At 37.2% G+C, this 24,175-nt stretch overlaps 1 protein-coding gene across 2 annotated transcripts in view; it reads left to right on the top strand.

Moving 5' to 3' along the window:
* LOC114081403 (ATP-binding cassette sub-family A member 6-like) overlaps window positions 1–24,175 on the top strand; it is a 60,084-nt gene that overhangs the window by 32,975 nt on the left and 2,934 nt on the right. For both annotated transcript variants that reach the window (XM_071604013.1, XM_071604012.1), the window contains exons 24-38: window positions 1,192–1,299; window positions 2,337–2,510; window positions 2,731–2,844; window positions 5,354–5,473; window positions 6,802–6,879; window positions 8,050–8,141; window positions 9,023–9,149; window positions 9,697–9,814; window positions 12,543–12,634; window positions 13,063–13,247; window positions 13,776–13,851; window positions 13,928–14,022; window positions 22,169–22,288; window positions 22,468–22,608; window positions 23,716–23,795. In XM_071604013.1, the coding sequence (XP_071460114.1) occupies window positions 1,192–1,299; window positions 2,337–2,510; window positions 2,731–2,844; window positions 5,354–5,473; window positions 6,802–6,879; window positions 8,050–8,141; window positions 9,023–9,149; window positions 9,697–9,814; window positions 12,543–12,634; window positions 13,063–13,247; window positions 13,776–13,851; window positions 13,928–14,022; window positions 22,169–22,288; window positions 22,468–22,608; window positions 23,716–23,795 (1,720 nt within the window). The remainder of the gene's footprint in view (window positions 1–1,191; window positions 1,300–2,336; window positions 2,511–2,730; window positions 2,845–5,353; window positions 5,474–6,801; window positions 6,880–8,049; window positions 8,142–9,022; window positions 9,150–9,696; window positions 9,815–12,542; window positions 12,635–13,062; window positions 13,248–13,775; window positions 13,852–13,927; window positions 14,023–22,168; window positions 22,289–22,467; window positions 22,609–23,715; window positions 23,796–24,175) is intronic.

Raw genomic sequence — 24,175 nt, 5'->3', positions numbered from 1 at the left:
CCTTTTCAGCTCTGTGCTAGAGAATGTATCCTTGCTAAGGACTTCACATACCCATCTGTGATTTGCTGAGAAAGACATGTTGCCTAGGCCTGAGTTATCTGTTAATGAAGGGTCACAATTCATGAATTATTACTATTTTTTTATCATGGTAAAAAAAACATAAAACTGAACATAATAACCATTTTAAAACATACAGTTCAGTATTATTAAATACATTCACATTGTTGTGAAATAAAGTTCTAGAACTTTTATGTCTGGTAGAAGTAAAACTCTCTATCCATCAAACAGTTCCTATTCCTATCTCCTCTCCTGCTCCTGGGGAGGAACCATCACTCTACTTTCTATTTCTATGAATTTGACTACTTTAAATACCTTAATATTTGTTTCTTCTTGACTGATTTATTTCACATAGCATAATATCCTCCATGTTCATTCATGTTGCAGCATGTGACAGATTTTCTTCCTTTTTAGAGCTGAATAATGTTTTATCGTATGTATATATACCATATTTTGGTTATCCATATATGCACTGGTAGACATTTGGGTTGGTTCCATCTCTTGATTATTGAAGTAATGGTGCTATCAACGTAGTGTGCACGTACCTCTTAAAAACCCTGCTTTGTGTTCTTTTGGATGTATACCCAAAAGTGAGACCTAAATCATTTCTTTTTTTTTTTTTAATTGGTTGTTCAAAACATTACAAAGCTCATGACGTATCATCTTCCATACATTTGATTCAAGTGGGTTATGAACTCCCATTTTTTACCCCAAATACAAGTTGCAGAATCACATCGGTTACACATCCACATTTTTACATAATACCATATTAATGAGTGTTGTATTCTGCTACCTTTCCTATCCCCCCTCCCCTTCCCTCTCATCTTCCCTCTCTACCCCATCTGCTGTTGTTTAATTCTCTCCCTTGTTTTTTTTTCCCCCTTTCCCCTCACAAACTCTTATATGTAATTTTGTGTAACAATGAGGGTCTCCTTCCATTTCCATAGTTTCCCTTCTCTCTCCCTTTTTTCTTAGAGTTGAAGCCTCACATCAAGTAATAAGAAATCACTTCCCCCCCGTTGGATGACTGTAAACTAGAACTATATTTTGACTTCTCAATATTTCAAAAAGCATATTCTTTGATTAATAGTGTATGTTTCATGAAAAAATTTACTATTACGTTTTTGCTTCCAGAACCATCTGTACATCTGGACTGGGTTGCTGGATGGTTCTCCATTCATGTTTTTTGTTGTGTGCTGCCTTTCTCCTTACATCGCCATGAGCAGTGTCACTGATCACAAAGTAAGAGAAAGTAGGGAAGTGCAAGCATTTAAAGTTATTGTTTTTTTTTTTTAATGCTCTGTGTTCAAAATGTTTTCCCATGAGAAAAACGCTTAACTGTATTTTAATTCAGATCATATTGTTGATCATTATTTCTAGCAAGTTAAAAACTTACTTTTAAAAATGCAAAATACTTTTTACTTCAAATTTACAGCATAAGTGCAATATTTTTTTGACTCAGTGTAAACCCTTAAAGAGCAATATTATATAAAAAAAAAATCTTTGGACTACATTATTTCCTAACTCAGGAGGAAATCATTGATGTTGAAATTGAAGACCAAATTTAACTTGGGTTCCTTCTGCATTCTGTACATGCAATTTTATGTTATATTTGTATTTAGTTATGCTCATTATCCAGACATAACATGAAAGTTAGTTTTAGATAAGACTGCTTTCATCATCTTGAGCCAGTAACTCTATGGAAAGATGAATACACAAAGGAAAATTTATGTCCTTCAGGTCACAAAACATTTCTTTGGAAGGAGCTTAATGCTTTAATATATATATATAAATAAATATTTATTTATTTTAGGTGGACACAAATATCTTCTTTTTTTTAAATTTTTACGTGGTGCTGAGTATCGAACCCAGTGCCTCACGTGTGCTAGGAGAGCGTGCTACCACTTGAGCCACATCCCTAGCCCCGGAGCTTAATGCTTTGAGAAAATATCTGAATAGTGAATAGAAAATAAATAAAATAAAACCTACCAAATAAAACAAAGCACATTTTAAAAATGGCCACATTTATGTAACTGTATCTGTAGACCTCCGTTTCCTGACTAATATGTTAACTATAAACATACAGTATGCAAATAGTAAACACACATACATTTATACACACACATACAGCATAATAATTATATGTATTTATATACACTACATATTATTTTTAAAAAATTAGAAGGTTAGATTATATATCTTAAAAATTCTTCCAATTTATTTCTTTTTTATTTGCATTTTACTTGAACCTATATATATATTCTGTGTTCTCTCATCAGAAGAAAGCTAGTTCTCAGCTATGGATTTCAGGCCTCTACCCCTCTGCTTACTGGTGTGGACAGGCAGTGGTGGATGTTAACCTCTTCAGTTTAATTCTCCTTTTAATGTATTTAATCATCTGCATAACAAACAAAATGGGCATTTCTGTTACAAGTCAAGGTATATTTGCTATGGTAAGTAACATATTACATAGATTTTTAAGGTAATTAATAATGAATTTTAACATTAAGTTTTCTATAATGATGGTAATTTCATCTTTATTTTACCATAAACCAAAAAAATGCTTGCAAAGTTCATGTGCAACAAAATATCTTTAAAATATTTGTAATGTGATTTTATTTCTTCAGATAATATTTCATTTTTTGATCCTGAAATTTTTTTGTATTTCTTCAGGTTGTTGTATCACTTGGTTATTCAGCTTCTCTTATCTTCCTGACATATGTGATATCATTTATTTTTCGTAAGAGGAGAAAAAACAGTGGCCTCTGGTCATTTTGCTTCTATGTTGTAAGTGCACATACATTATTATACATACATACTAGAGATATATTTATTTCTGAACTGCCAATGTAATATCCCACATAGTCACCTTTGTCTTAAGTAACTTGTCTTAACAATAGAAGTTAAATCTCAAAATCCAAAATGCTCCAAACCCAAACATTTCTGGTCCCAAGAATTTCAGATAAGGGGTACTTAAACCTGCACTTTAAAATTGCACTGTCGAAAGGAGGGCAAAGGTAACTCATGGTATCAAGTTAGTGATGTTCCTAAATAATTTAGTTACAACCCTTTCTAGAGAGTTCATGAAATACTTAATAGAAGTCCTGAAATATAAAATACACTATTGAATGCATAGATACTTCACAATATAGGGCTTCCTGGCAACACTAAAACAAAAACTCATCCTAGTCTCACTTGTTTCTAAATGAAAACTTCAACATAAGTCTAAGACATTAAAACTTACAAATTTACACCTAGAGTTTTGAACTCCAATCTTGTATTTGCTGTGTGGTTTTGAATCCTACCATCTCTTAGTGTCTGACTATCTCTAACATCTCTGAACCCTAGATTTCTCATTTATAAATAGAAGATAACAGTTAGTACATTATAGAGTTATTGTAAGGATTAAAGTAAGTAATTCAGGTTTTATTCATTCCTGGCATTAATGTAATATTCAGTGAACCTAGAAATTAGAATTTTTATTCAAATCGTACATTACTAGATCTAGCAGAAGTTTTAATGCTTAATACATACTTGTTGGCTGATAAATTGACCCTCAAAACAGAAAAATAAAAAGTTATTTTTATCCTCTTCTCCCATTTACCAGTATTCTAAAAGAAAATGAGTCTATTGCTATGAAAATGCACAATCTCAGAAAAAGCACTTACTTGGAATTGGGACGAAATGTACTAGGCAGGACAGTGGCAAAGCTTTGTGATAGTCTAGGTGAGAGGCAAAATGGTAAGATGGATTTTTAAAATAACTGCCCATGTAACTTTCAATTTATACAGGATTTACACATTATTATTGTTACATTAGCTTTAAAAAGCTCATTCCTCTTTTTATCCTGACATCTTTGGTTGAATTGAATACTGGGTCAGGAAGTCTATTTGGTCATTTTAAATATTCCTTTAATCTTCAATCTCTTCATCTATTAGAAATTTTCTTGTGAGACTAATAGTTGGCAAATATTTTCTCCCATTCTATAAACATCTTCTCACTTTGTTGATTGTTCCCTTTGTGGTGCAGAAGTTTCTTCATTTTTTAATGTTTTTATTAATCCTGGATTAATATCCAGAATATATAAGGAACTCAAAAAATTCCACAACAAAATGACAAGTAATCCAATAAAAAATGGACGAATGATATGAACATATACTTCTCTAAAGCATACAAATAGACAACAAAAATCCAAAGAAAGGAAGGAAGGAAGGAAGGAAAGAAAGAAAGAAAGAAAGAAAGAAAGAAAAAGGAATGAAAGAGAGAGAAAAGCTCATCATCCATTAGGGGAATGCAAATCAAAACTATTTTATAGGTGGATGAGGTGGCAAATGCCTATAATCCCAGCAGCTGGAGAGTTTCAGGCAGGAGGATATCAAGTTCAAAGCCAGCCTGAGCAATTTAGCAAGGCCCTAAGCAAATTAGTGAGACTCTGTCTCAAAATAAAAAGGGATGAGAGGGTGGTTCAGTGTTCAAGCACCCCTGGGTTCAATTCCTGATGCAAAAAAAAACCCCAAAAATCAAAACAATGAAATTTTGTTTTTTGCAGCAAAATGAATGAACTTGGAGGGCAGTATGCTGAGTGAAATTATCCAGACACACACACACACAAAAAAATGCCATTATGTTCTCTCTCATATGTAGGAGCTAAAAAAATAGTTACTTTGGATGTAGATTAGTGATTACTGGAGGTTGGAAAGGATAAAAAAGGGAAGGCAAATAAAGGCAGTTTGGGTAGCAGGGACCAAAACAGAATAACTTATGGTGTTCCACAGCTCAGTAGGTTGACTAAAGTTCACAACAATCTATTATGTATTTTATTAATATCTAGAAGAGAGGAGTTCAAAGGTTCCAAACGTAAGGGGTTCCCCTGATTAGGCAGTACATGCCATATTCATATGTTCAAATACCACCGGGGCTGCGGGTATAGCTCAGTAGTAAAGCACATGCTTAGCATGAGTGAGACCTGGGTCCTGGGTTCAATCCCTAGGACCAATAAAAAAGATGGAAAAGAAAAAGAAAGTCACAATGAACACATTAATATGCGCAATTAATACATATTAACAAAGATAAAATTAAAATTTTCTGTTGGGAAGTTAAAAAATCATGTATATTCTCATTAACAAAAGCTCCTCCTCCTTTCTTTCTCTGGAAGTGGACACAGTGATGGCATGTAAGTATGTTTGCATATGGTGAAATTCTGATATATGTGATAAGAGCCTTTATGCCTTAATGATTTCTTAAGTGTCTATGGGCTGAGTGTGTTTGATGTAATATATTTGGACTTTCCTTGTAGGTCTTGACTGTCATGCCTTACATCATTTTAGTCAGTGACTTCAACATAACTGTGATCATTGTCAGCATGGTATTACTTCCATCATCTACTTTGGAAGTATTTCTACTCTTCCTGTCAAAGGTAAGAAGTCTTACCATCTGTGTCCTTGATAATGTATATGTAGCCTATGGAAGTGCTTCTCCAAGATCTACAAGGATAGAAAGTGGATTAGTTTGAATTGGAAGTGATATAAAATGACCATGAGGTATTTCTCTGGGATGACTAAAATGTTCTAAACTTGAAGTATGATTCTCCACAGCTTTGTAAACTTACAAACATCCTAGAATTGTGTGCTTAAAATGGGTAAATATTATGGTGAAAATTGATCCTCATAAAGCTATTAAAAAAAAGCCTTCTTCTATGCACCTTGCAAAAATATATGCCCCATTAAATGCTACTGAAATCTAACATCAGATTTAAAAGAGCTCTCTGGGTCAATGAGTATTCATTATCCACTCTGAGGATAAATTCATGCATCCTACCATCTAGGTATTCAAAAACATGTATCAAACACTATTCTGCTAAGCATTAGGACACCTGATGAACAAGATCCCATAGTCCTTCCTTTCACAGAGTTTAGAGGAGACAAAGATCAACTTCCAGAAAGTGAACACAACAAACTTAAAGGTTACAAAGGAGAAGGGCAGAGGGCCAAGGGAGAACATGCAAAGTTCAGCCAATGTGCTCTGGAAAGTCAGAATTCTTATGGGGACTTGATGTTCCCATACATTCCTAAAGGATAATTAAAAGTTAATGTGTCAGGGAGTGAGGCAGGGAGTAAGCATGTTCTACAGAGGGAAGCAAAGGCATCAAAACAAAAATACTTCTACATCAACTGAGGGATGTATGGAGTTCTTGACTGTATACTCAGCCCTTTGCTTAAAGCATTTTGCTTTTAAAATACAAGTAGAAATCAGCAATGGGAAATCCATTAATCTAGATCTATCACATATTAGGAGGAATGAGTTACTCTCTGAATGAATTGACTGATGAAGAAAGAATAACATGATAGTGCTATTTATTATGATGGGAAATGGTCACCATGTAGGGAGAAGGGACCCTGTGAATAGGCTTTTGTGGGACACTATTTGCACGCTGCCTACACCTCTCTCTGCCATGACTTCAGTGGAATTTCAGCAAATGTTTTGGTTTTTAAACCCAGAGTTGTTTTTTTTGTTTTGTTATGTTTTAATTAGAGGAGAGGAGGTTGCCTGCTCATTGAGAAATAGAGACTTGAGTAGGAGGCTTCCCTGTTTTTCTGCTGAGAATTTGTCTCTAATGTACATAGAGGAATTGAGCTTAATGAAGAAATCAGTCAAGTCAACTTGTGAAATTTCATATTATTTAAGTACAAATTATAAAGAAGATGATTTTCACTTAGCCCCCACCCCTTTTTTTGGCCTTTTCAGAGAGCACAGGAATACCATGAAGAATTTCAAGAATTCAAATTTCACCTGAGTGCTGTTGATCTTCTAGTGTGCCTAATAGTAAGAGGATCTTATTACCTCACCACATACTCTTTTGAATGGCTGTCATTTACTATAACTATATGATCTTGTCTAGGATATACCGGCTCTGAAAGTGTTTCAAATAAAGTCTTAGATAAATCAATTACATTTGGATATAAACTTAAACCTTAGAATTACTTCTTATATGCATGACTAGAGTGTATAAGACCAGAATTCAACATAAAATTAATTTTTGTTTCTCCTGTTTACTGCCTCCACTGTATTTAAGAAAGCTTGTAAAAAAAATACAGATACAATATAAATTAAATCTTTTGAAATTAGATGAAAAGACAAAAGTTGAACAAGAATGAAATAGAAAAATGATTATGTTAGCAATTTCAGGCTGAGAAAAACTACTATTTTTAAATACTCTGTGTCAGACTTCTCTAGGTGTAAAAAAAACATAGACATCCCTGTTCTCAGAGACCTTATATTTGGGTGAAGTAGATAGGTGGTAATCTAATTAAATTATATGTACTGTGTTAGATGGGTGGCCAGGAAAGGCTTGGAGAAGAACATTCCAGGAGATGGCAGGAGTGACCTTTGTTTGTCCCTGGGTCATCTGGGAGGCCAGTGTGGTTTAGGCAGAGCAAGCGAGGGGCAGAGTCATAGGAGAGATAGTCACAGAGGCAGTGGAGTAAGTGTAGAGTTGGGAGACGGGGCCACACAGAGCAGTCTGGGCCACTCTAAGGACACCAACACTACTTTGAGTGATGGAGGAGTCTGAAGGGTCTTAGGCAATGCGGTACAATCAGACTTACGTATTGAAGAATAGCTCTGGTGACTGGTGAGAAGGGATGTTTAGGTTAAGAGGAGCTGAGAGAGACCAGGTGGGAACATGTTGTAATTATCCAGATGACAAATAATAATGACCCAGGTAGGAATAACACAGTAGGGGTGAGAAGTAGTTGACTTATGAATAATTTTGAGGATGAAGCAGGCAGAATTTACTGACAGACTGAATGTGGGTTGTGAGCAGAACAAAGGAGGCAGGTTCACTGAGACAGATTGTGACTGAATAACTAGGTTTCCCCACTGACTTATAAGAATTCACAACAATGTTACCTGACAAACACCACCAATTTCACATGAATGTTTAAGTTACATTTCTGAACTGATGTTAAATAAAACTCTTTTCTTGTCTCTTAGCCTTATGTCCAGGCTTTGCTATTGGTGTTTATTCTAAGATGCATGGAACTAAAATGTGGACAGAAAGTAATACGAAAAGATCCTGTTTTCAGGTTGGTAAAATTTTTAATTTTATATTTGATATCATACTTTAATATTCCTAGGTGGTGGCTGTACTGTCAGCTTGTGATTATGGATTTATGTGTACAATCTAAGCAGTATGATGTTTGGCATTATGATCAATGGATTTCTGGTTTACTGCCAGGAATTCAGAGTTCTGGGAGAACTTGGCCTCTAAGCTGCTGAGGGAGACTTTAGTTTCTCAAAAATATGACGAGCACCCAAACACACCATTAGCCCATCCAAGAGTGTGCACTCTTGAACAGACTAGGTAGGATGAATTGATTTAGCAAAGTAGTTCATAGTATTTCACAAGTGGAGGGCTCTGGAAAGTCTGAACAGTGAAAGATGTTGACACAATGGGCCTGATGAAGATGGGCTGAGAGCAAGCAGAGGCATGAGAATGAGTTGCATTGTCAAGAGGAAGGAGCAGTATTTGCTGATGAGTTTGAAAGGTCAAATCCACTTACTGGAAGAGACGGATTCTGGCTAGTGGGACGGGAGTTCTCAGCAAAGCAGAAGAAACACTGGCAGTTATAATCACCACCAGTCTAATAAAAGAAAGGACACTTGGAAAATTACAGGGACACTGACTTTTTTTTTTCTTTTGGTACCAGGGATTCAATTCAGGGGTGCTTAACCACTGAGTCACATCTCCAGTCCTTTTTATATTTTATTTAGAGACAGGGTCTTGCTGAGTTGCTTAAGGCCTTGTTGAGTTGCTGAGGTTGGCTTTGAATTCTCAATCCTCCTGCCTCAGCCTCCTGAACTGCTGGAATTACAGGCATGCACCACCACATCTGGCTGAAACACTGACTTTTGATATGTCTTTGACAAGTGGAGAACCACATGTAACATTTCAATTTTTCTCCAGAATCTCCCCACAAATTCAAAATGTTCCACTTAATCCAGAAATACATGTAGATGAAGATGAAGATGAAGATGTTCAAGCAGAAAGAATGAGAGCATCAAGTGCCCTGACCACTTCAAACATAAATGAGGTAGAAAAGCAAGAAATAAAGCATGTTACTGGAAATACCCAAGAAGTATCCAACTTAGAGTTCCATATCTTGGTTTTCATTTTGAATGTTTGGAGTTTGGTGTGTTTTTAATCCTTAAATATGCAGACACTTCTTTGGAAGATAAAAGAACACAAAACATAATGATTTTATTCTTCTTTTGAGAAAATGAGTTTTGACAATTAGTGCTTGCATTTTAAAACTGAACAAATCTTCTTGAGTTGAATAATTAATGTGAGATTTGTTATAAAATACTAAGTGGAGATTAAGATATTAAGGGTTAGTCTTTCATTCTGTGAGTTGGAGGTCGTGATGTTTCCATGAGCTTGGCCACTCTCTTCTGGCAAGGTCATTCATATTTTCTCAGTCTATTTAGAAATAGGACACTATTCATGTTAATGAATGCATATTACATTTGTAACAAACTTTATGGATTACTCTTTCAAAATATGGTGTTGTCTATGACATAAGTCATGAAAGGTCCTAGCAGGGAGATCATAGCAACACATCATGCTGTTATCTTTTCTAGAATCCAGTCATAATTGCCAGCTGTCTACACAAAGAGTATGCAGGCCAGAGGAAAAGTTGCTTTTCAAAGAGGAAGAAGAAAATAGCAGCAAGAAATATATCTTTCTGTGTGAAAAAAGGTCTGTGATAACCACATTTTTAAATGACACTTGTATTTAGAAATATCCACTGAGCATCTATGCTGTCAGCATTGTTTAATTTGCAAAGGCCTTCATTCACTCATTTATCTGACATACTTTTTAAGTTTCCCAGGGATTATTTTAGGATCTGGAAAAATAATTATGGAGAAAATAGGCAAATATTCTAGCCTAGCAAGTTTTACATCCTACAAAGAATCCATAAATAAAATAACTTACAAAGAAAATTATCAGATATCAAGTAAGTTAATGTGGAAAACTGAAATATTTTAAATGACATGAATGATGTGGAACAGTGTTTGGTTAAGGTCAGGGAAGACATATTAGGGCAGTGACAGTAAAGCCAGATCTGGTGATAAGAAGGTGTGAGTCCATGTGAGCATTAAAAGATCAGAGCACCCAGGTAGAGGAAACTTCAAGGGCAGGGATTCATATCAACACATCAGGAGCATTTGTGTCTCAGAGAGGCCAGTGGGTGCATCTGAGAATAGAAGGGAGGAAATCAAACGATGCGTGGGGCTGGGTGGGATAAGCTTTTAAAAACAGAATATTTTTTATTTGCATTTCTCTAATTCCTAGAGATGATGAACACTTTTTCATATATTTGTTGATTGATTGTATATCCTCTTCTGAGAAGTGTTTGTTCAGGTCCTTGGCCCATTTGTTGATTGGATTATTATTTTTTTTTTTGGTGCTTAGCTTTTTGAGTTCTTTATATACCCTAGAGATTAGTGCTCTATCTGATGTGTAAGGGGTAAAGATTTGCTCCCAAGATGTAGGCTCTCTATTCACCTCACAGATGGTTTCTTTTGCTGAGAAGAAACTTTTTAGTTTGAATCCATCCCATTTATTGATTCTTGATTTTAATTCTTGCACTATAGGAGTCTTATTGAGGAAATCGGGGCCTAATCCCACATGATGAAGATTAGGGCCTACTTTTTCTTCTATTAGACTCAGAATCTCTGGTTTAATTCCTAGGTCTTTGATCCACTTTGAGCTGAGTTTTGTGTCTGGTGAGAGATAGGGGTTTAATTTCATTTTGTTGCATCTGGATTTCCAGTTTTCCCAGCACCATTTGTTGAAGAGGCTATCTTTTCTCCAGTGCATGTTTTTGGCACCTTTGTCTAATATAAGATAATTGTAATTTTGTGGGATCGTCTCTGTGTCCTCTATTCTGTACCGTTGGTCTACCAGTCTGTTTTGGTGGGTGCCAATACCATGCTGTCTTTGTTACTATTGCTTGTAGTATAGTTTAAGGTCTGATATAGGGATGCCACCTACTTCACTCTTCCTCTTAAGGATTGCTTTAGCTATTCTGGGTCTCTATTCTGGGTCTCAATATTTCCAAATGAATTTCATGATTGCTTTTTCTATTTCTATAGATACTTTTGTGCTTTTGATAGTATGGTTATTTTTATAATATTAATTCTGCCTATCCAAGAGCTAAGATATCATCTCATTCCAGTCAGAATGGCAGTTATTATGAAGACAAACAACAATAAGTGTTGGCGAGGATGTGGGGAAAAAGGTACACTAAACATTGCTGGTGGGACTGCAAATTGGTGCAGCCAATATGGAAAGCAGTATGGAGATTCCTTGGAAATCTGGGAGTAGAAACACCATTTGACTCAGCTATCACTCTCCTTGATCTATACACAAAGGACTTAAAAACAGCATACTATAGGGACACAGCCACATCAATGTTTATAGCAGCACAATTCACAATAGCTAAACTGTGGAACCAACCTAGATGTTCTTCAATAGATGAATGGATTAAAAAATGTGGCATATATACACAATGGAATATTACTCAGCAATAAAAGATAATAAAACCATGGCATTTGCAGGTAAATGGAGGCGTTGGAGAAGATAATACTAAGTGACGTTAGCCAATCCCCCCAAAACAGATGCCAAATGTTTTCTCTGCTACAAGGAGGCTGATTCATAGTGGGGTAGGGAGGGATAGAAGAACTCTAGATAGAGCAGAGGGGTGAGAGGTGAAGGGAGGAGGCAGGGGTTGACAAGGATGGTGGAATGTGATGGACATCATTATCCAAAGTACATGTATGAAAACATGAATTGAACATACTTTAATACAAATAGAGATATGAAAACTTGTTCTGTATATGTGTAATAAGAATTTTAATGCACTCTGCTGTCATTTATTTTTTAAAAATCAATTTAAAATTTAAAAATATGAAAAAAAAGAAATTCATATTTCATTCCAAGTTAAGGACTACAATTGGAGTACTTTTAGCAGGCCTGTGTCATTGTTTAATTTATATTTTGAGAATACACATGCTGGCTACTACTGTTCCTGAATTTGAGTAGGGGGCAATTTATATCTGCTTGGATGAATGGTCATAGTAGTTTGGGCATGGGTGATTGGATTTGGGATGAAGTGTCCCTGACTTCCCAGGTATAGGAATCATTTATGTCTGTACTACTATAGAAAACAATTTGGGTACATTTTTAACGGAAATAGGAAGTCTCAGTGAATGAAGATAAATGTATTGACATCAACTTTATAAACTTTTTGCTAATATTTTATATAATCATAAGAATTAATGTTTTGGCAACATGGATTACATATATATTACAAATTATAAAATGATACTGTCAGCTGCACAGATGTGATTACATTGAAGAAACAGGTTTATGTAAACTGTGAATTCACTTCCACTATTAATAAACTGATTCTTTTTTGCAGGTGAAGTTTTGGGATTGCTAGGACCCAATGGTGCTGGTAAAAGTTCTTCTATTAGGATGATAGCTGGGATCACAAAGCCAACAGCAGGACAGGTACTGAGAAGCAAAGAAATGCCTTCCAATCCCAGCACAGAAATTTCATGATCAATATAGGTTATATCATTGTAAGTCTATAGTTTTTTATATTTTGGATATTTTTATTTTCCCTCTTTTATTACTTTCTCCAGGCATTTAAAGGTTTATAAAAGAAGTTGGGATGTCCCCAGAAACCAAGTACCTTTTCTTCATCACAATATCTTGGAAACCCCTGAGGCTTATTATGTCTCCCAGCTCCCTACATGTCAGAATGTAATTTTATATCAATAGAGTACATGCTTTCTATAATAAATATGAAGCAATTTCTAGGGTATTCCTTTGATGATCTGACAGTTTAGGCATTTTTTAGCTATGTGTCAGTTTTTTGATTACTTGTACCACTGGAGAAAAGGCTACATGTTTTAAAAACTGTTTTACCTTTGTAGGTGGAACTGAGAGTTGGGGAATGCAAGTCATTTCTGGGTCAGCAGGGAGATGGCATGGTCAAGTTCCTGGGGTACTGTCCTCAGGAGAATGTGCTGTGGCCCACCCTGACAATTAAGGAACACCTGGAGGTGTATGCCACTGTGAAAGGGCTGCAGAAAGAGGACGCTGCCATTGTCATTTCACGGTACAGAGAGGTCCTGCGATTCCTTTTTGCCAAGAGGCAGGGAAGCTGTATCATTGATGATGAACTCACCAATAAAGAGTGGAGAGTGAGAAGGCATTTACACCTTTTCAGAGCATTGGTGGTAGAACAGGGATGAAGGACAAGACGTGGTTTCCTGCATCCCTGAAAGAGGAAATTTTTAAAAATGATTATATAAATTATTGCCAAGGAATAAGTTAATGAAATCATGCATAACCATTCATTTCAGTCTTTCTAATAAAAAACTGGAAACTGAATAAACATCCATTTTCAGTTTCTCATTCAGATTTCTAGAATTCTAGTTTTTCTTTAAAACTTTTTTTATAAGGTGAAAAATATTATGTTCCAAAATGAAGAGGTTTTATCTTTATCATGACTTTGAGTTTGGGGCATGACTTAGCATTTTGAGAATAGTGTTTCCATGAGTTCCTTCAGTTCTGTTAGGATTATAGGCTTGCATTTTCCAGAAATTCTTGCTTGACCTCATATGCTTATCCTGTTTTCTATCAGTCTAGTGAATGCTTTCAACCTGTATGAGCAGCTAAATGTTCCAGTGCAGAAATTAGCATCAGGAACCACCAAAAAGGTACATGTGATATTTGATGTTCTTCTCAGGGCTTGCATGGCATGAAGCCAAACAGGGGTGTTTCTCTGCATTGCAGCTATGTTTTGTGCTGAGCATCCTGGGAAATTCACCCATCTTGCTTCTGGATGAACCCTCTACAGGCATAGATCCAACAGGGCAGCAACAGATTTGGTGAGCATTATCGTAAGCCTCAGAGCCATGAGTATAAATGTTGTGTGAAGTTGTGCTTATAAACTGATCTTGGAAATCATCCCCTCAAATCTATTGGTTTCTGATTCAGTGGAGATTGTGTCCTAATCTGCTGCTATAGTTTGGATCTTGAATGTCCCCTAATGGTCCCTGAAGGCTTGGTCCCCAACCTATAATGCTATTGAGTGGTGTGACCTAGTGGAAGAAAGTTTGGTCATTGGAGGCATGCCCTTGGATGGGATATTGGGATGCTGGCCTCTCCTGTCTTCTTCCTTCCCAGCCAGCTTGAAGTGATCAGCTTTTCTCTATCACATGCTGCCATGTGATCCATGAGGTTCCACCCTGCCTCAGGCCCCAAAGCAACAGAGCCAACTGATCATGGACTGAAACTTCTGAAACTGAGCCAAAATAAACTTGTCTTCCTTTTAATTTTATTTTCCTAGGTATTTTTCACAGTAACGGAAAGATCATGTGTTAGTTATTCAACAGCTATCATTATAATAAATACCTGAGAGAATCACCTTTGAAGAGAAGAGATTTATTTAGCTCATCTCTTTGGAAGTTCAATGCATGATCACTTGGCCCCATTGCTTTGTGCCTGTGTCAAGGCAGCGCGTCATGGTGGCAATGTGTGACAGAGCAAAACTGCTCACCTCACAAGCCAGGGCAAAGAAAGCAAGAAGGGAGCTGAGGTTCCACAATCTCCTTAGGAAGACAAGCCCCAAAGGACACAAAGACTCCCACTAACCACCCCACCTCTTAAAGGTCCCACCTCCTCCCAGTGGCACCACCCTAGGCATCAAGCCTTTAACCTATGGACCTTTGGGGACATTCAAGATTCAAACCATAGCAAAGATAATTCATATTATTGAGCAAAAAAAAAAAAAGTTTGCAAATATGTGATCCTAATCTGCATCATATTCTTATAGTTTTCAGGCTTAAAAATGATCCTAAATATTTTGTTGGAGTTTTGGAGTTTGGGGTATTTTAATTTGGAATATATTTTAATTGTGCCTTTTAATTTTTGAGATTATCTTTTTCCTTTATCTGCTTCTACTCTCTTTTCCTAGAGACTGTTAATTTACTGACATCATTTCCTTTCTTCCCCCTTTTTAAAAAATACTTTTTAGTTGTTGAAGGACCTTTATTTTATTTACTTATTTATATGTGGTGCTGAGAATCAAACTCAGTGCCTCACACATACGAGGCAAACACTCTACAGCTGAGCTGAAACTCCAGCCCCTCCTTTCTTCCCTTTTTAATTTATAAAATTGTTTATTCAATTTTCCAGTCTTTTCTTCTTCTTGCTTTATTTTCTATGAGTTACTCTCTGGATTAATAAAACCTTCAGTAGAGTTTCATATTTGTGACAATCCAAAATTTTTCAAACTTTAAAAAATCCTCTATTATGGAAAATTTATGCAAATGTACATAAAATGATTTACAAATCTGCTGTATCCATCACTGAGTTTCAGTAGTTAACAATATCAGGCCATCTTGATATTTAACTAACACATTCACCTACTTCCTTTCCCTACCCTTCAATTATTTTGAATGAAATATGAGGCAGCTTATCCTCTTTTTTATAAATATTTCATTTAGTATCTTCAAAAGATAAAGAGAATTACTTAAATTATTTAATAATTTAATACTAAATAATAATTCTTAAATTATTTAATAATTTAATAATAAATAATAATTATTAAATTATTTTTAAAAGGTATAACAACACCATTAGCATATCTAAAAATATTAAAAACTTTTATTTAGGTTATCAAAACATAGTATTCACTTTTCCCTGATATTTTTTAATTAGGATATTTTAAAATTAGATTTAAAAACCTATCTATGGGGGCCTGAGACCCACCGGAAGAAGAGGAGCATCGGCCTGCTGAGAGGCAGAGCCGTCCCCTCCCCCTGCGCCGGCAAGGTAGACGGAACTGTGACCACCCCACCCACAGAGCAGGCCCAGCTGCCTGCTGAGGGGCAGAGCCGCCCCCCACCCCCCGCGCCTGCCAGGTAGGCGGAACTGTGACCACCGACAGAAAAGGCCCAGTGGCCCGCGGAGGGGCAGAGCTTCCAGTCAGTCCTGCAAGGTAGGCGGGCCTGCGACCCACCGGCAGAAGAGGAGCAGCGGCCTGCTGAGAGGCAGAGCCGCCCCCTCCCCCCGCGCCTGCAAGGTAGACGGAACTGTGACCACCATCAGAACAGGCCAGACCTGCAACTGACAGACAGAACAGGCCCAGTGGCCTGAGGAAGGGTAGAGCCGCCCCCACCCCACGCCTGCAAGGTAGGCAGACCTGGGACCCACTGGCAGAACAGCCCCAGAGGCCTGCAGAGGGGCAGTGCCGCTGCCTGCGCCTGCAAAGTAGGCAGAACTGCGACCACCGACAGAACAAGCCTAGCGGCCCGCAGAGGGACAGAGCCGCCGCCCGCGCCTGCAAGGTAGGCGGACCTGCTACCGACCGGCAGAGCAGGCCCAGCGGCCTGCCGGCGTGGTAGGCACATTGCCCCAATTGGAGGAGGGGCAGAGCCGCCACCCGCGCCTGCGAGGGAGACTTTGCAACTATACAAGACCAATATAAATATATAGGGGGAAAATTCAATAGCAAAACAGTTTCACCAAGTAGAAAGGAACGCGAACAGTATGAAGAGACAAGGAAAGAAAGGACCACAAGCAATGCAGTTCAACTCAACGTTAGAAGGGGTAATAGCTGAAGCAGATGGAATGTCAGATAAAGAATTCAGGATATACATGCTTCAGATGATCTGGAGTCTCAAGGAAGACATCAGACAGCAAAATCAGACAATGAAAGATCACTTAAACAATGAATTACATAAACAAATCCAAGAAGCAAAAGATCAACTATACAGGGAGATAGAGGTTATAAAAAACAAACAAACAGAAATCCTAGAAATGCAGGAAGCAATAAACCAACTTAAAAACTTAATTGAGAATACTACCAGCAGAGTAGAACACTTAGAAGATAGAACATCAGACAATGAAGATAAAGTATTTCAACTTGAAAAGAACATAGACAGCTCAGCAAGACTGTTAAGAAACCATGAGCAGAACATCCAAGAAATATGGGATAACATTAAGAGACCAAACTTAAGAGTTATTGGGATACAGGAAGGTACAGAACTCCAAACCAAAGGAATGAGCAATCTATTCAATGAAATAATACGAGAAAACTTCCCAGACTTGAAGAATGAGACAGAATCCCAAATCCTAGAAGCCTACAGGATGCCGAATGTGCAAAATCATAAGAGACCCACACCTAGACACATTATAATGAAGATGCCCAACATACAGAATAAGGAGAGAATTTTAAAAGCTACAAGAGAAAGGAAGCAGATCACATTTAGGGGTAAGCCAATCAGGATAACAGCTGATCTTTCAACACAGACTCTGAAAGCTCGAAGATCCTGGAATAACATATTTCAAACACTGAAAGAAAATGGGTTCCAACCAAGAATTGTGTTTCCAGCGAAATTAAGCTTCGGGATGGAAGATGAAATTAAAACCTTCCACGATAAACAAAAGTTAAAAGAATTTGCAGCTAGAAAACCATCTCTTCAAAACATCCTTGGCAAAACATTACAGGAAGAGGAAATGGAAAATAACAATGAAAACCAACAGTGGGAGGTAGGACAGTAAGGGGGGGTGGGAAATAATCAAAGAGGAAAACAAACCATGTTTAGTAACAGAAATAAACAAATATGGCTGGAAGAACAACCCATATCTCAATAATAACCCTAAATGTTAATGGCTTAAACTCACCAATCAAGAGACACAGGCTAGTAGAATGGATCACAAAACAAGACCCAACAATATGCTGCCTACAGGAGACGCATTTGATAGGAAAAGACATACATAGGCTGAAGGTGAAAGGTTGGGAAAAATCATATCACTCATATGGACTTCGGAAACAAGCAGGAGTGTCCATACTCATATCAAATAAAATAGATTTCAAGCCAAAGTTAATCAAAAGGGATAAAGAGGGACACTACATACTGCTTAAGGGAACCATACACCAACAAGACATAACAATCATAAATATATATGCCCCAAACAATGGTGCAGCTATGTTCATCAAACAAACTCTTCTCAAGTTCAAGAGTCTAATAGACCACCATACAATAATCATGGGAGACTTCAACACACCTCTCTCGCCACTGGACAGATCTTCCAAACAAAAGTTGAATAAGGAAACTATAGAACTCAATAACACAATTAATAATCTAGACTTAATTGACATATATAGAATATACCACCCAACATCAAGCAGTTATACTTTTTTCTCAGCAGCACATGGATCCTTCTCAAAAATAGATCATATGTTATGTCACAGGGAAACTCTTAGACAATACAAAGGAGTAGAGATAATACCATGCATCCTATCTGATCATAATGGAATGGAACTGAAAATCAACGATAAAAGAAGGAAGGAAAAATAATACATCACTTGGAGAATGAACAATAGGTTACTGAATGATCAATGGGTTATAGAAGACATCAAGGAGGAAATTAAAAAATTCTTAGAGATTAATGAAAACACAGACACAACATATCGGAATCTATGGGACACATTGAAAGCAGTTCTAAGAGGAAAATTCATTGCTTGGAGTTCATTCCTTAAAAAAAGAAAAAACCAACAAATAAATGATCTCATACTTCATCTCAAAATCCTAGAAAAAGAAGAGCAAAACAACAGCAAAAGAAGTAGAAGGCAAGAAATAATTAAAATCAGAGCTGAAATTAATGAAATCGAAACAAAAGAAACAATTGAAAAAATTGACAAAACTAAAAGTTGGTTCTTTGAAAAAATAAACAAAATCGACAGACCCTTAGCCATGCTAGCGAGGAGAAGAAGAGAGAGAACTCAAATTACTAGCATACGGGATGAAAAAGGCAATATCACAACAGACACTTCAGATATACAGAAGATAATCAAAAATTATTTTGAATCCTTATACTCCAATAAATTAGAAGATAGTGAAGGCATCAATAAATTTCTTAAGTCATATGATCTGCCCAGATTGAGTCAGGAGGATATAGACAACCTAAACAGACCAATATCAATTGAGGAAATAGAAGAAACCATCAAAAGACCACCAACTAAGAAAAGCCCAGGACCGGATGGGTATACAGCAGAGTTTTACAAAACCTTTAAAGAGGAACTAATACCAATACTTTTCAAGCTACTTCAGGAAATAGAAAAAGAGGGAGAACTTCCAAATTCATTCTACGAGGCCAACATCACCCTGATACCTAAATCAGACTAAGACACTTCAAAGAAAGAAAACTACAGACCAATATCTCTAATGAACCTAGATGCAAAAATCCTCAATAAAATTCTGGCGAATCGGATACAAAAACATATCAAAAAAATTGTGCACCATGATCAAGTAGGATTCATCCCTGGGATGCAAGGCTGGTTCAATATACGGAAATCAATAAATGTTATTCACCACATCAATAGACTTAAAAATAAGAACCATATGATCATCTCGATAGATGCGGAAAAAGCATTCGACAAAGTACAGCATCCCTTTATGTTCAAAACTCAAGAAAAACTAGGGATAACAGGAACATACCTCAATATTGTAAAAGCAATCTATGCTAAGCCTCAGGCTAGCATCATTCTGAATGGAGAAAAATTGAAGGCATTCCCTCTAAAATCTGGAACAAGACAGGGATGCCCTCTCTCACCACTTCTGTTCAACATAGTTCTCGAAACACTGGCCAGAGCAATTAGATAGACGAAAGAAATTAAAGGCATCAAAATAGGAAAAGAAGAACTTAAATTATCACTATTTGCAGATGACATGATTCTATACCTAGCAGACCCAAAAGGGTCTACAAAGAAACTATTAGAGCTAATAAATGAATTCAGCAAAGTGGCAGGATATAAAATCAACACGCATAAATCAAAGGCATTCCTGTATATCAGCGACAAATCCTCTGAAATGGAAATGAGGACAACCACTCCATTCACAATATCTTCAAAAAAAAAATAAAATACTTGGGAATCAACCTAACAAAAGAGGTAAAAGACTTATACAATGAAAACTACAGAACCCTAAAGAGAGAAATAGAAGAAGATCTTAGAAGATGGAAAAATATACCCTGTTCATGGATAGCCAGAACTAACATCATCAAAATGGCGATATTACCAAAAGTTCTCTATAGGTTTAATGCAATGCCAATCAAAATCCCAATGGCATTTCTTGTAGAAATAGAGAAAGCAATCATGAAATTCATATGGAAAAATAAAAGACCCAGAATAGCAAAAACAATGCTAAGCAGGAAGTGTGAATCAGGCGGTATAGCGATACCAGACTTCAAACTATACTACAGAGCAATCGTAACAAAAACAGCATGGTACTGGTACCAAAACAGGCGGGTGGACCAATGGTACAGAATAGAGGACACAGAAACCAATCCACAAAACTACAACTACCTTATATTTGATAAAGGGGCTAAAAGCATGCAATGGAGGAAGGATAGCATCTTCAACAAATGGTGCTGGGAAAACTGGAAATCCATATGCAACAAAATGAAACTGAATCCCTTTCTCTCGCCATGCACAAAAGTTAATTCAAAGTGGATCAAGGAGCTTGATATCAAATCAGAGACACGCCGTCTGATAGAAGAAAAAGTTGGCTACGATCTACATACTGTGGGGTCGGGCTCCAAATTCCTCAATAGGACACCCATAGCACAAAAGTTAATAACTAGAATCAACAAATGGGACTTACTCAAACTAAAAAGTTTTTTCTCAGCAAAAGAAACAATAAGAGAGGTAAATAGAGAGCCTACATCCTGGGAACAAATCTTTACTCCTCATACTTCAGATAGAGCCCTAATATCCAGAGTATAAAAATAACTCAAAAAATTAGACAATAAGAGAACAAACAACCCAATCAACAAATGGGCCAAGGACCTGAACAGACACTTCTCAGAGGAGGACATACAATCAATCAACAAGTACATGAAAAAATGCTCACCATCTCTAGCAGTCAGAGAAATGCAAATCAAAACCACCCTAAGATACCATCTCACTCCAGTTAGATTGGCAGCCATTATGAAGTCAAACAACAACAAGTGCTGGCGAGGATGTGGGGAAAAGGGTACACTTGTACATTGCTGGTGGGACTGCAAATCGGTGCAGCCAATTTGGAAAGCAGTATGGAGATTTCTTGGAAAGCTGGGAATGGAACCACCATTTGACCCAGCTATTCCCCTTCTCGGTCTATTCCCTAAAGACCTAAAAAGAACATGCTACAGGGACACTGCTACATCGATGTTCATAGCAGCACAATTCACAGTAGCAAGACTGTGGAACCAACCTAGATGCCCTTCAATAGATGAATGGATAAAAAAAAAAATGTGGCATCTATACACAATGGAGTATTACTCTGCATTAAAAAATGACAAAATCATAGAATTTACAGGGAAATGGATGGCATTAGAGCAGATTATGCTAAGTGAAGCTAGCCAATCCCTAAAAAACAAATGCCAAATGTCTTCTTTGATATAAGGAGAGTAACTAAGAACAGAGTAGGGTCGAAGAGCATGAGAAGAAGATTAACATTAAACAGGGATGAGAGGTGGGAGGGAAAGGGAGAGAGAAGGGAAATTGCATGGAAATGAAAGGAGACCCTCAGAGTTATACAAAAGTACATACAAGAGGAAGTGAGGGGAAAGGGAAAAATAATACAAGGGGGACAAATGAATGTCAGTAGAGAGGGCAGAGAGAGAAGAGGGGAGGGGAGGGGAGGGGAGGGGGGATAGTAGAGGATAGGAAAGGCAGCAGAACACAACAGACACTAGTATGGCAATATGTAAATCAATGGATGTGTAACTGATGTGATTCTGCAATCTGTATATGGGGTAAAAATGGGAGCTCATAACCCACTTGAATCAAAGTGTGAAATATGATATATCAAGAACTATGTAATGTTTTGAACAGCCAACAATAAAAAATTTAAAAAAAATAAAAATAAATAAATAAATAAATAAACCTATCTATGAAATTTCTCCTCCATTTTGCTCTCTCTCTCTCGCTCACTCACTGTTTTTCTGTATTTTTGTTTTAAATTTTGTCTTGGCTCACTTCAGGCAGACAATCCAGGCAGCTGTTAAGAGCACTGAGAAGAGTGTCCTCTTGACCACCCACTACTTGGCTGAGGCTGAGGCTCTGTGTGACCGTGTGGCCATCATGGTGTCTGGAAGGCTGAGGTGGGTATCACTCCAGAGCCTGCACTTGACACCTAACACAGAATCCCTGTGGAAAGGGCAGAACTGCAGTGAGCATCTGGAGCCTTTCTTTTCCCTTTCCACTACCTTGGAAATTGAAGAATTGCATCCAAATGTTAGTGGTAGTGTTTTTTCCAACATGTTCTCCTTCTTACCCATAGATGCATTGGTTCCATCCAACACCTGAAAAGAAAATTTGGCAAAGATTACATTCTAGAACTCAAAGTGAAGGAGCCTTCTCAAGTACCTTTGATCCACACCGAGATTCTGAATCTTTTCCCCCAGGCTGCGCAGCAGGAAAGGTGAAAAGGGTTCTGACTTTGGAGAAAGGTGTGGGCTTTACCCTCAGGTTTCTTTTTTGCTCTGTTAGAAGTTCATTGTGATTTCACTTCAAATCGTAGTTAGGGACCTCAGGAAAGGATTTGTTGACTCTTCCTTATTAGAAAAGGCTTGGGAGTTGTCCTGTACCCCTTCACAATATAAAAGAAACTGCAATCAAGATAAAGAATCTCCCTTTGATGGAATTTTCATGCTTTCATATGAAGAAAAGTAAGGAGTGTGTATGTGTGGGAGTGTGTGTGTGTGTGTGTGCGCGAATGAGATTGGGGTAGGACAAGATGGTTGAGTGAGAGCTGAATTTAAGACAAGTACATCAAAGATACAGGATATAAAAATTGCTATTTTTATTTTAGCAAAGTGAAAATGTAATTGACTATCTAAGGTATGCTTCAGGGCATGTAACTCAGCCCTGTTCTTAGAATTTTGGTGTCATAGATTAAACAAGAGGTTTTGATATACATGGGAAGACCATGGATGGTATGATGGAAGGAGCAGGGACTGGTCTGTAGGGAGCCTGTCCTGTGGGTGTGGTCAACCTTTGGGCCATGTGGGAGCACCAACCTCTATTTGGGAAAGAGCTGAGAAGAGGGCATGAGAGTGTGCAACCAGAAGTAGTACATGGAAACAAGATGTCCCAAATCAATTCTGACTGTTCCTTTGAGGCCAGCGAAGTCTTCAGGTCTTTTATGTCCCTTCTTCCAGCTTCAATCTCTCTTTACAAGTTAGCTTTCTGGTGACAAGTCTGAACTTTCATTTGAGATTGTTATCGATATAATTGAAACTCATCAAAGGGAAAAGTTTAGAATATTTCTTTGCAACAAGGTAACAGTTTGGGTAAACTTAGCATAATATGTAACTATGCCAGATCATTACTAGAAGAATCTACAAAAGCAAGGTACCAAAAATGATTAACTTTTTCCATTGATGAATGATAAATGATCATTTTTATTTTAAAAAGAAAATTGTTGTTTTAAAAAAGGAAGTTAGTGATAATAGCAGTATTTATTTTGATGCTTGTCTTTCCCCTCAATGGAGATTCTGAGTTGAAGATGACATTTTCCTGTTCCCAGGTTTTCTTCCTTGTTGACCTTTAAGCTGCCCATAGCAGATGTTTACCCTCTATCTCAGGCCTTTTACAAATTAGAAACAGGTAAGAATGACCATATTTAAACAAAAGTCTTGAAGGATCAAGACTTTTAATTTAGTTGGAGATGATTGGTTGTATGATATATTTTTTAAACAGACCCAGCAGGGCATGATTTTTAAGAATGGTAATTGTAGATGATGATAGGTGTGTTAGTCACTTTTCATAGCTGTGACCAAAATACCTGACAATAACAATTTAGTGGAAGAAATTTTCAATTCTGAGGTCACCGTTTCAGAGGTTCAGTTCATGATGGACCAATTCCGTTGCTCTGGGCCTACAGTGAGGCAGAACATCATGGTGGAAGGGCTTGATGGAGGAGGGCTGTCAGCTTGTGTCAGCCCAGAAGCAAATACAAAAAGCAAGGAGCCAGGGATAGATATAAT

Source organism: Marmota flaviventris, chromosome 17, assembly GCF_047511675.1.
Source record: "Marmota flaviventris isolate mMarFla1 chromosome 17, mMarFla1.hap1, whole genome shotgun sequence".
In the NCBI taxonomy this organism is placed as follows: Eukaryota; Metazoa; Chordata; class Mammalia; order Rodentia; family Sciuridae; genus Marmota; species Marmota flaviventris.
The sequence above is the reverse complement of the archived record's forward strand: the minus strand, read 5'-3'. Positions and strand labels throughout refer to the sequence as shown.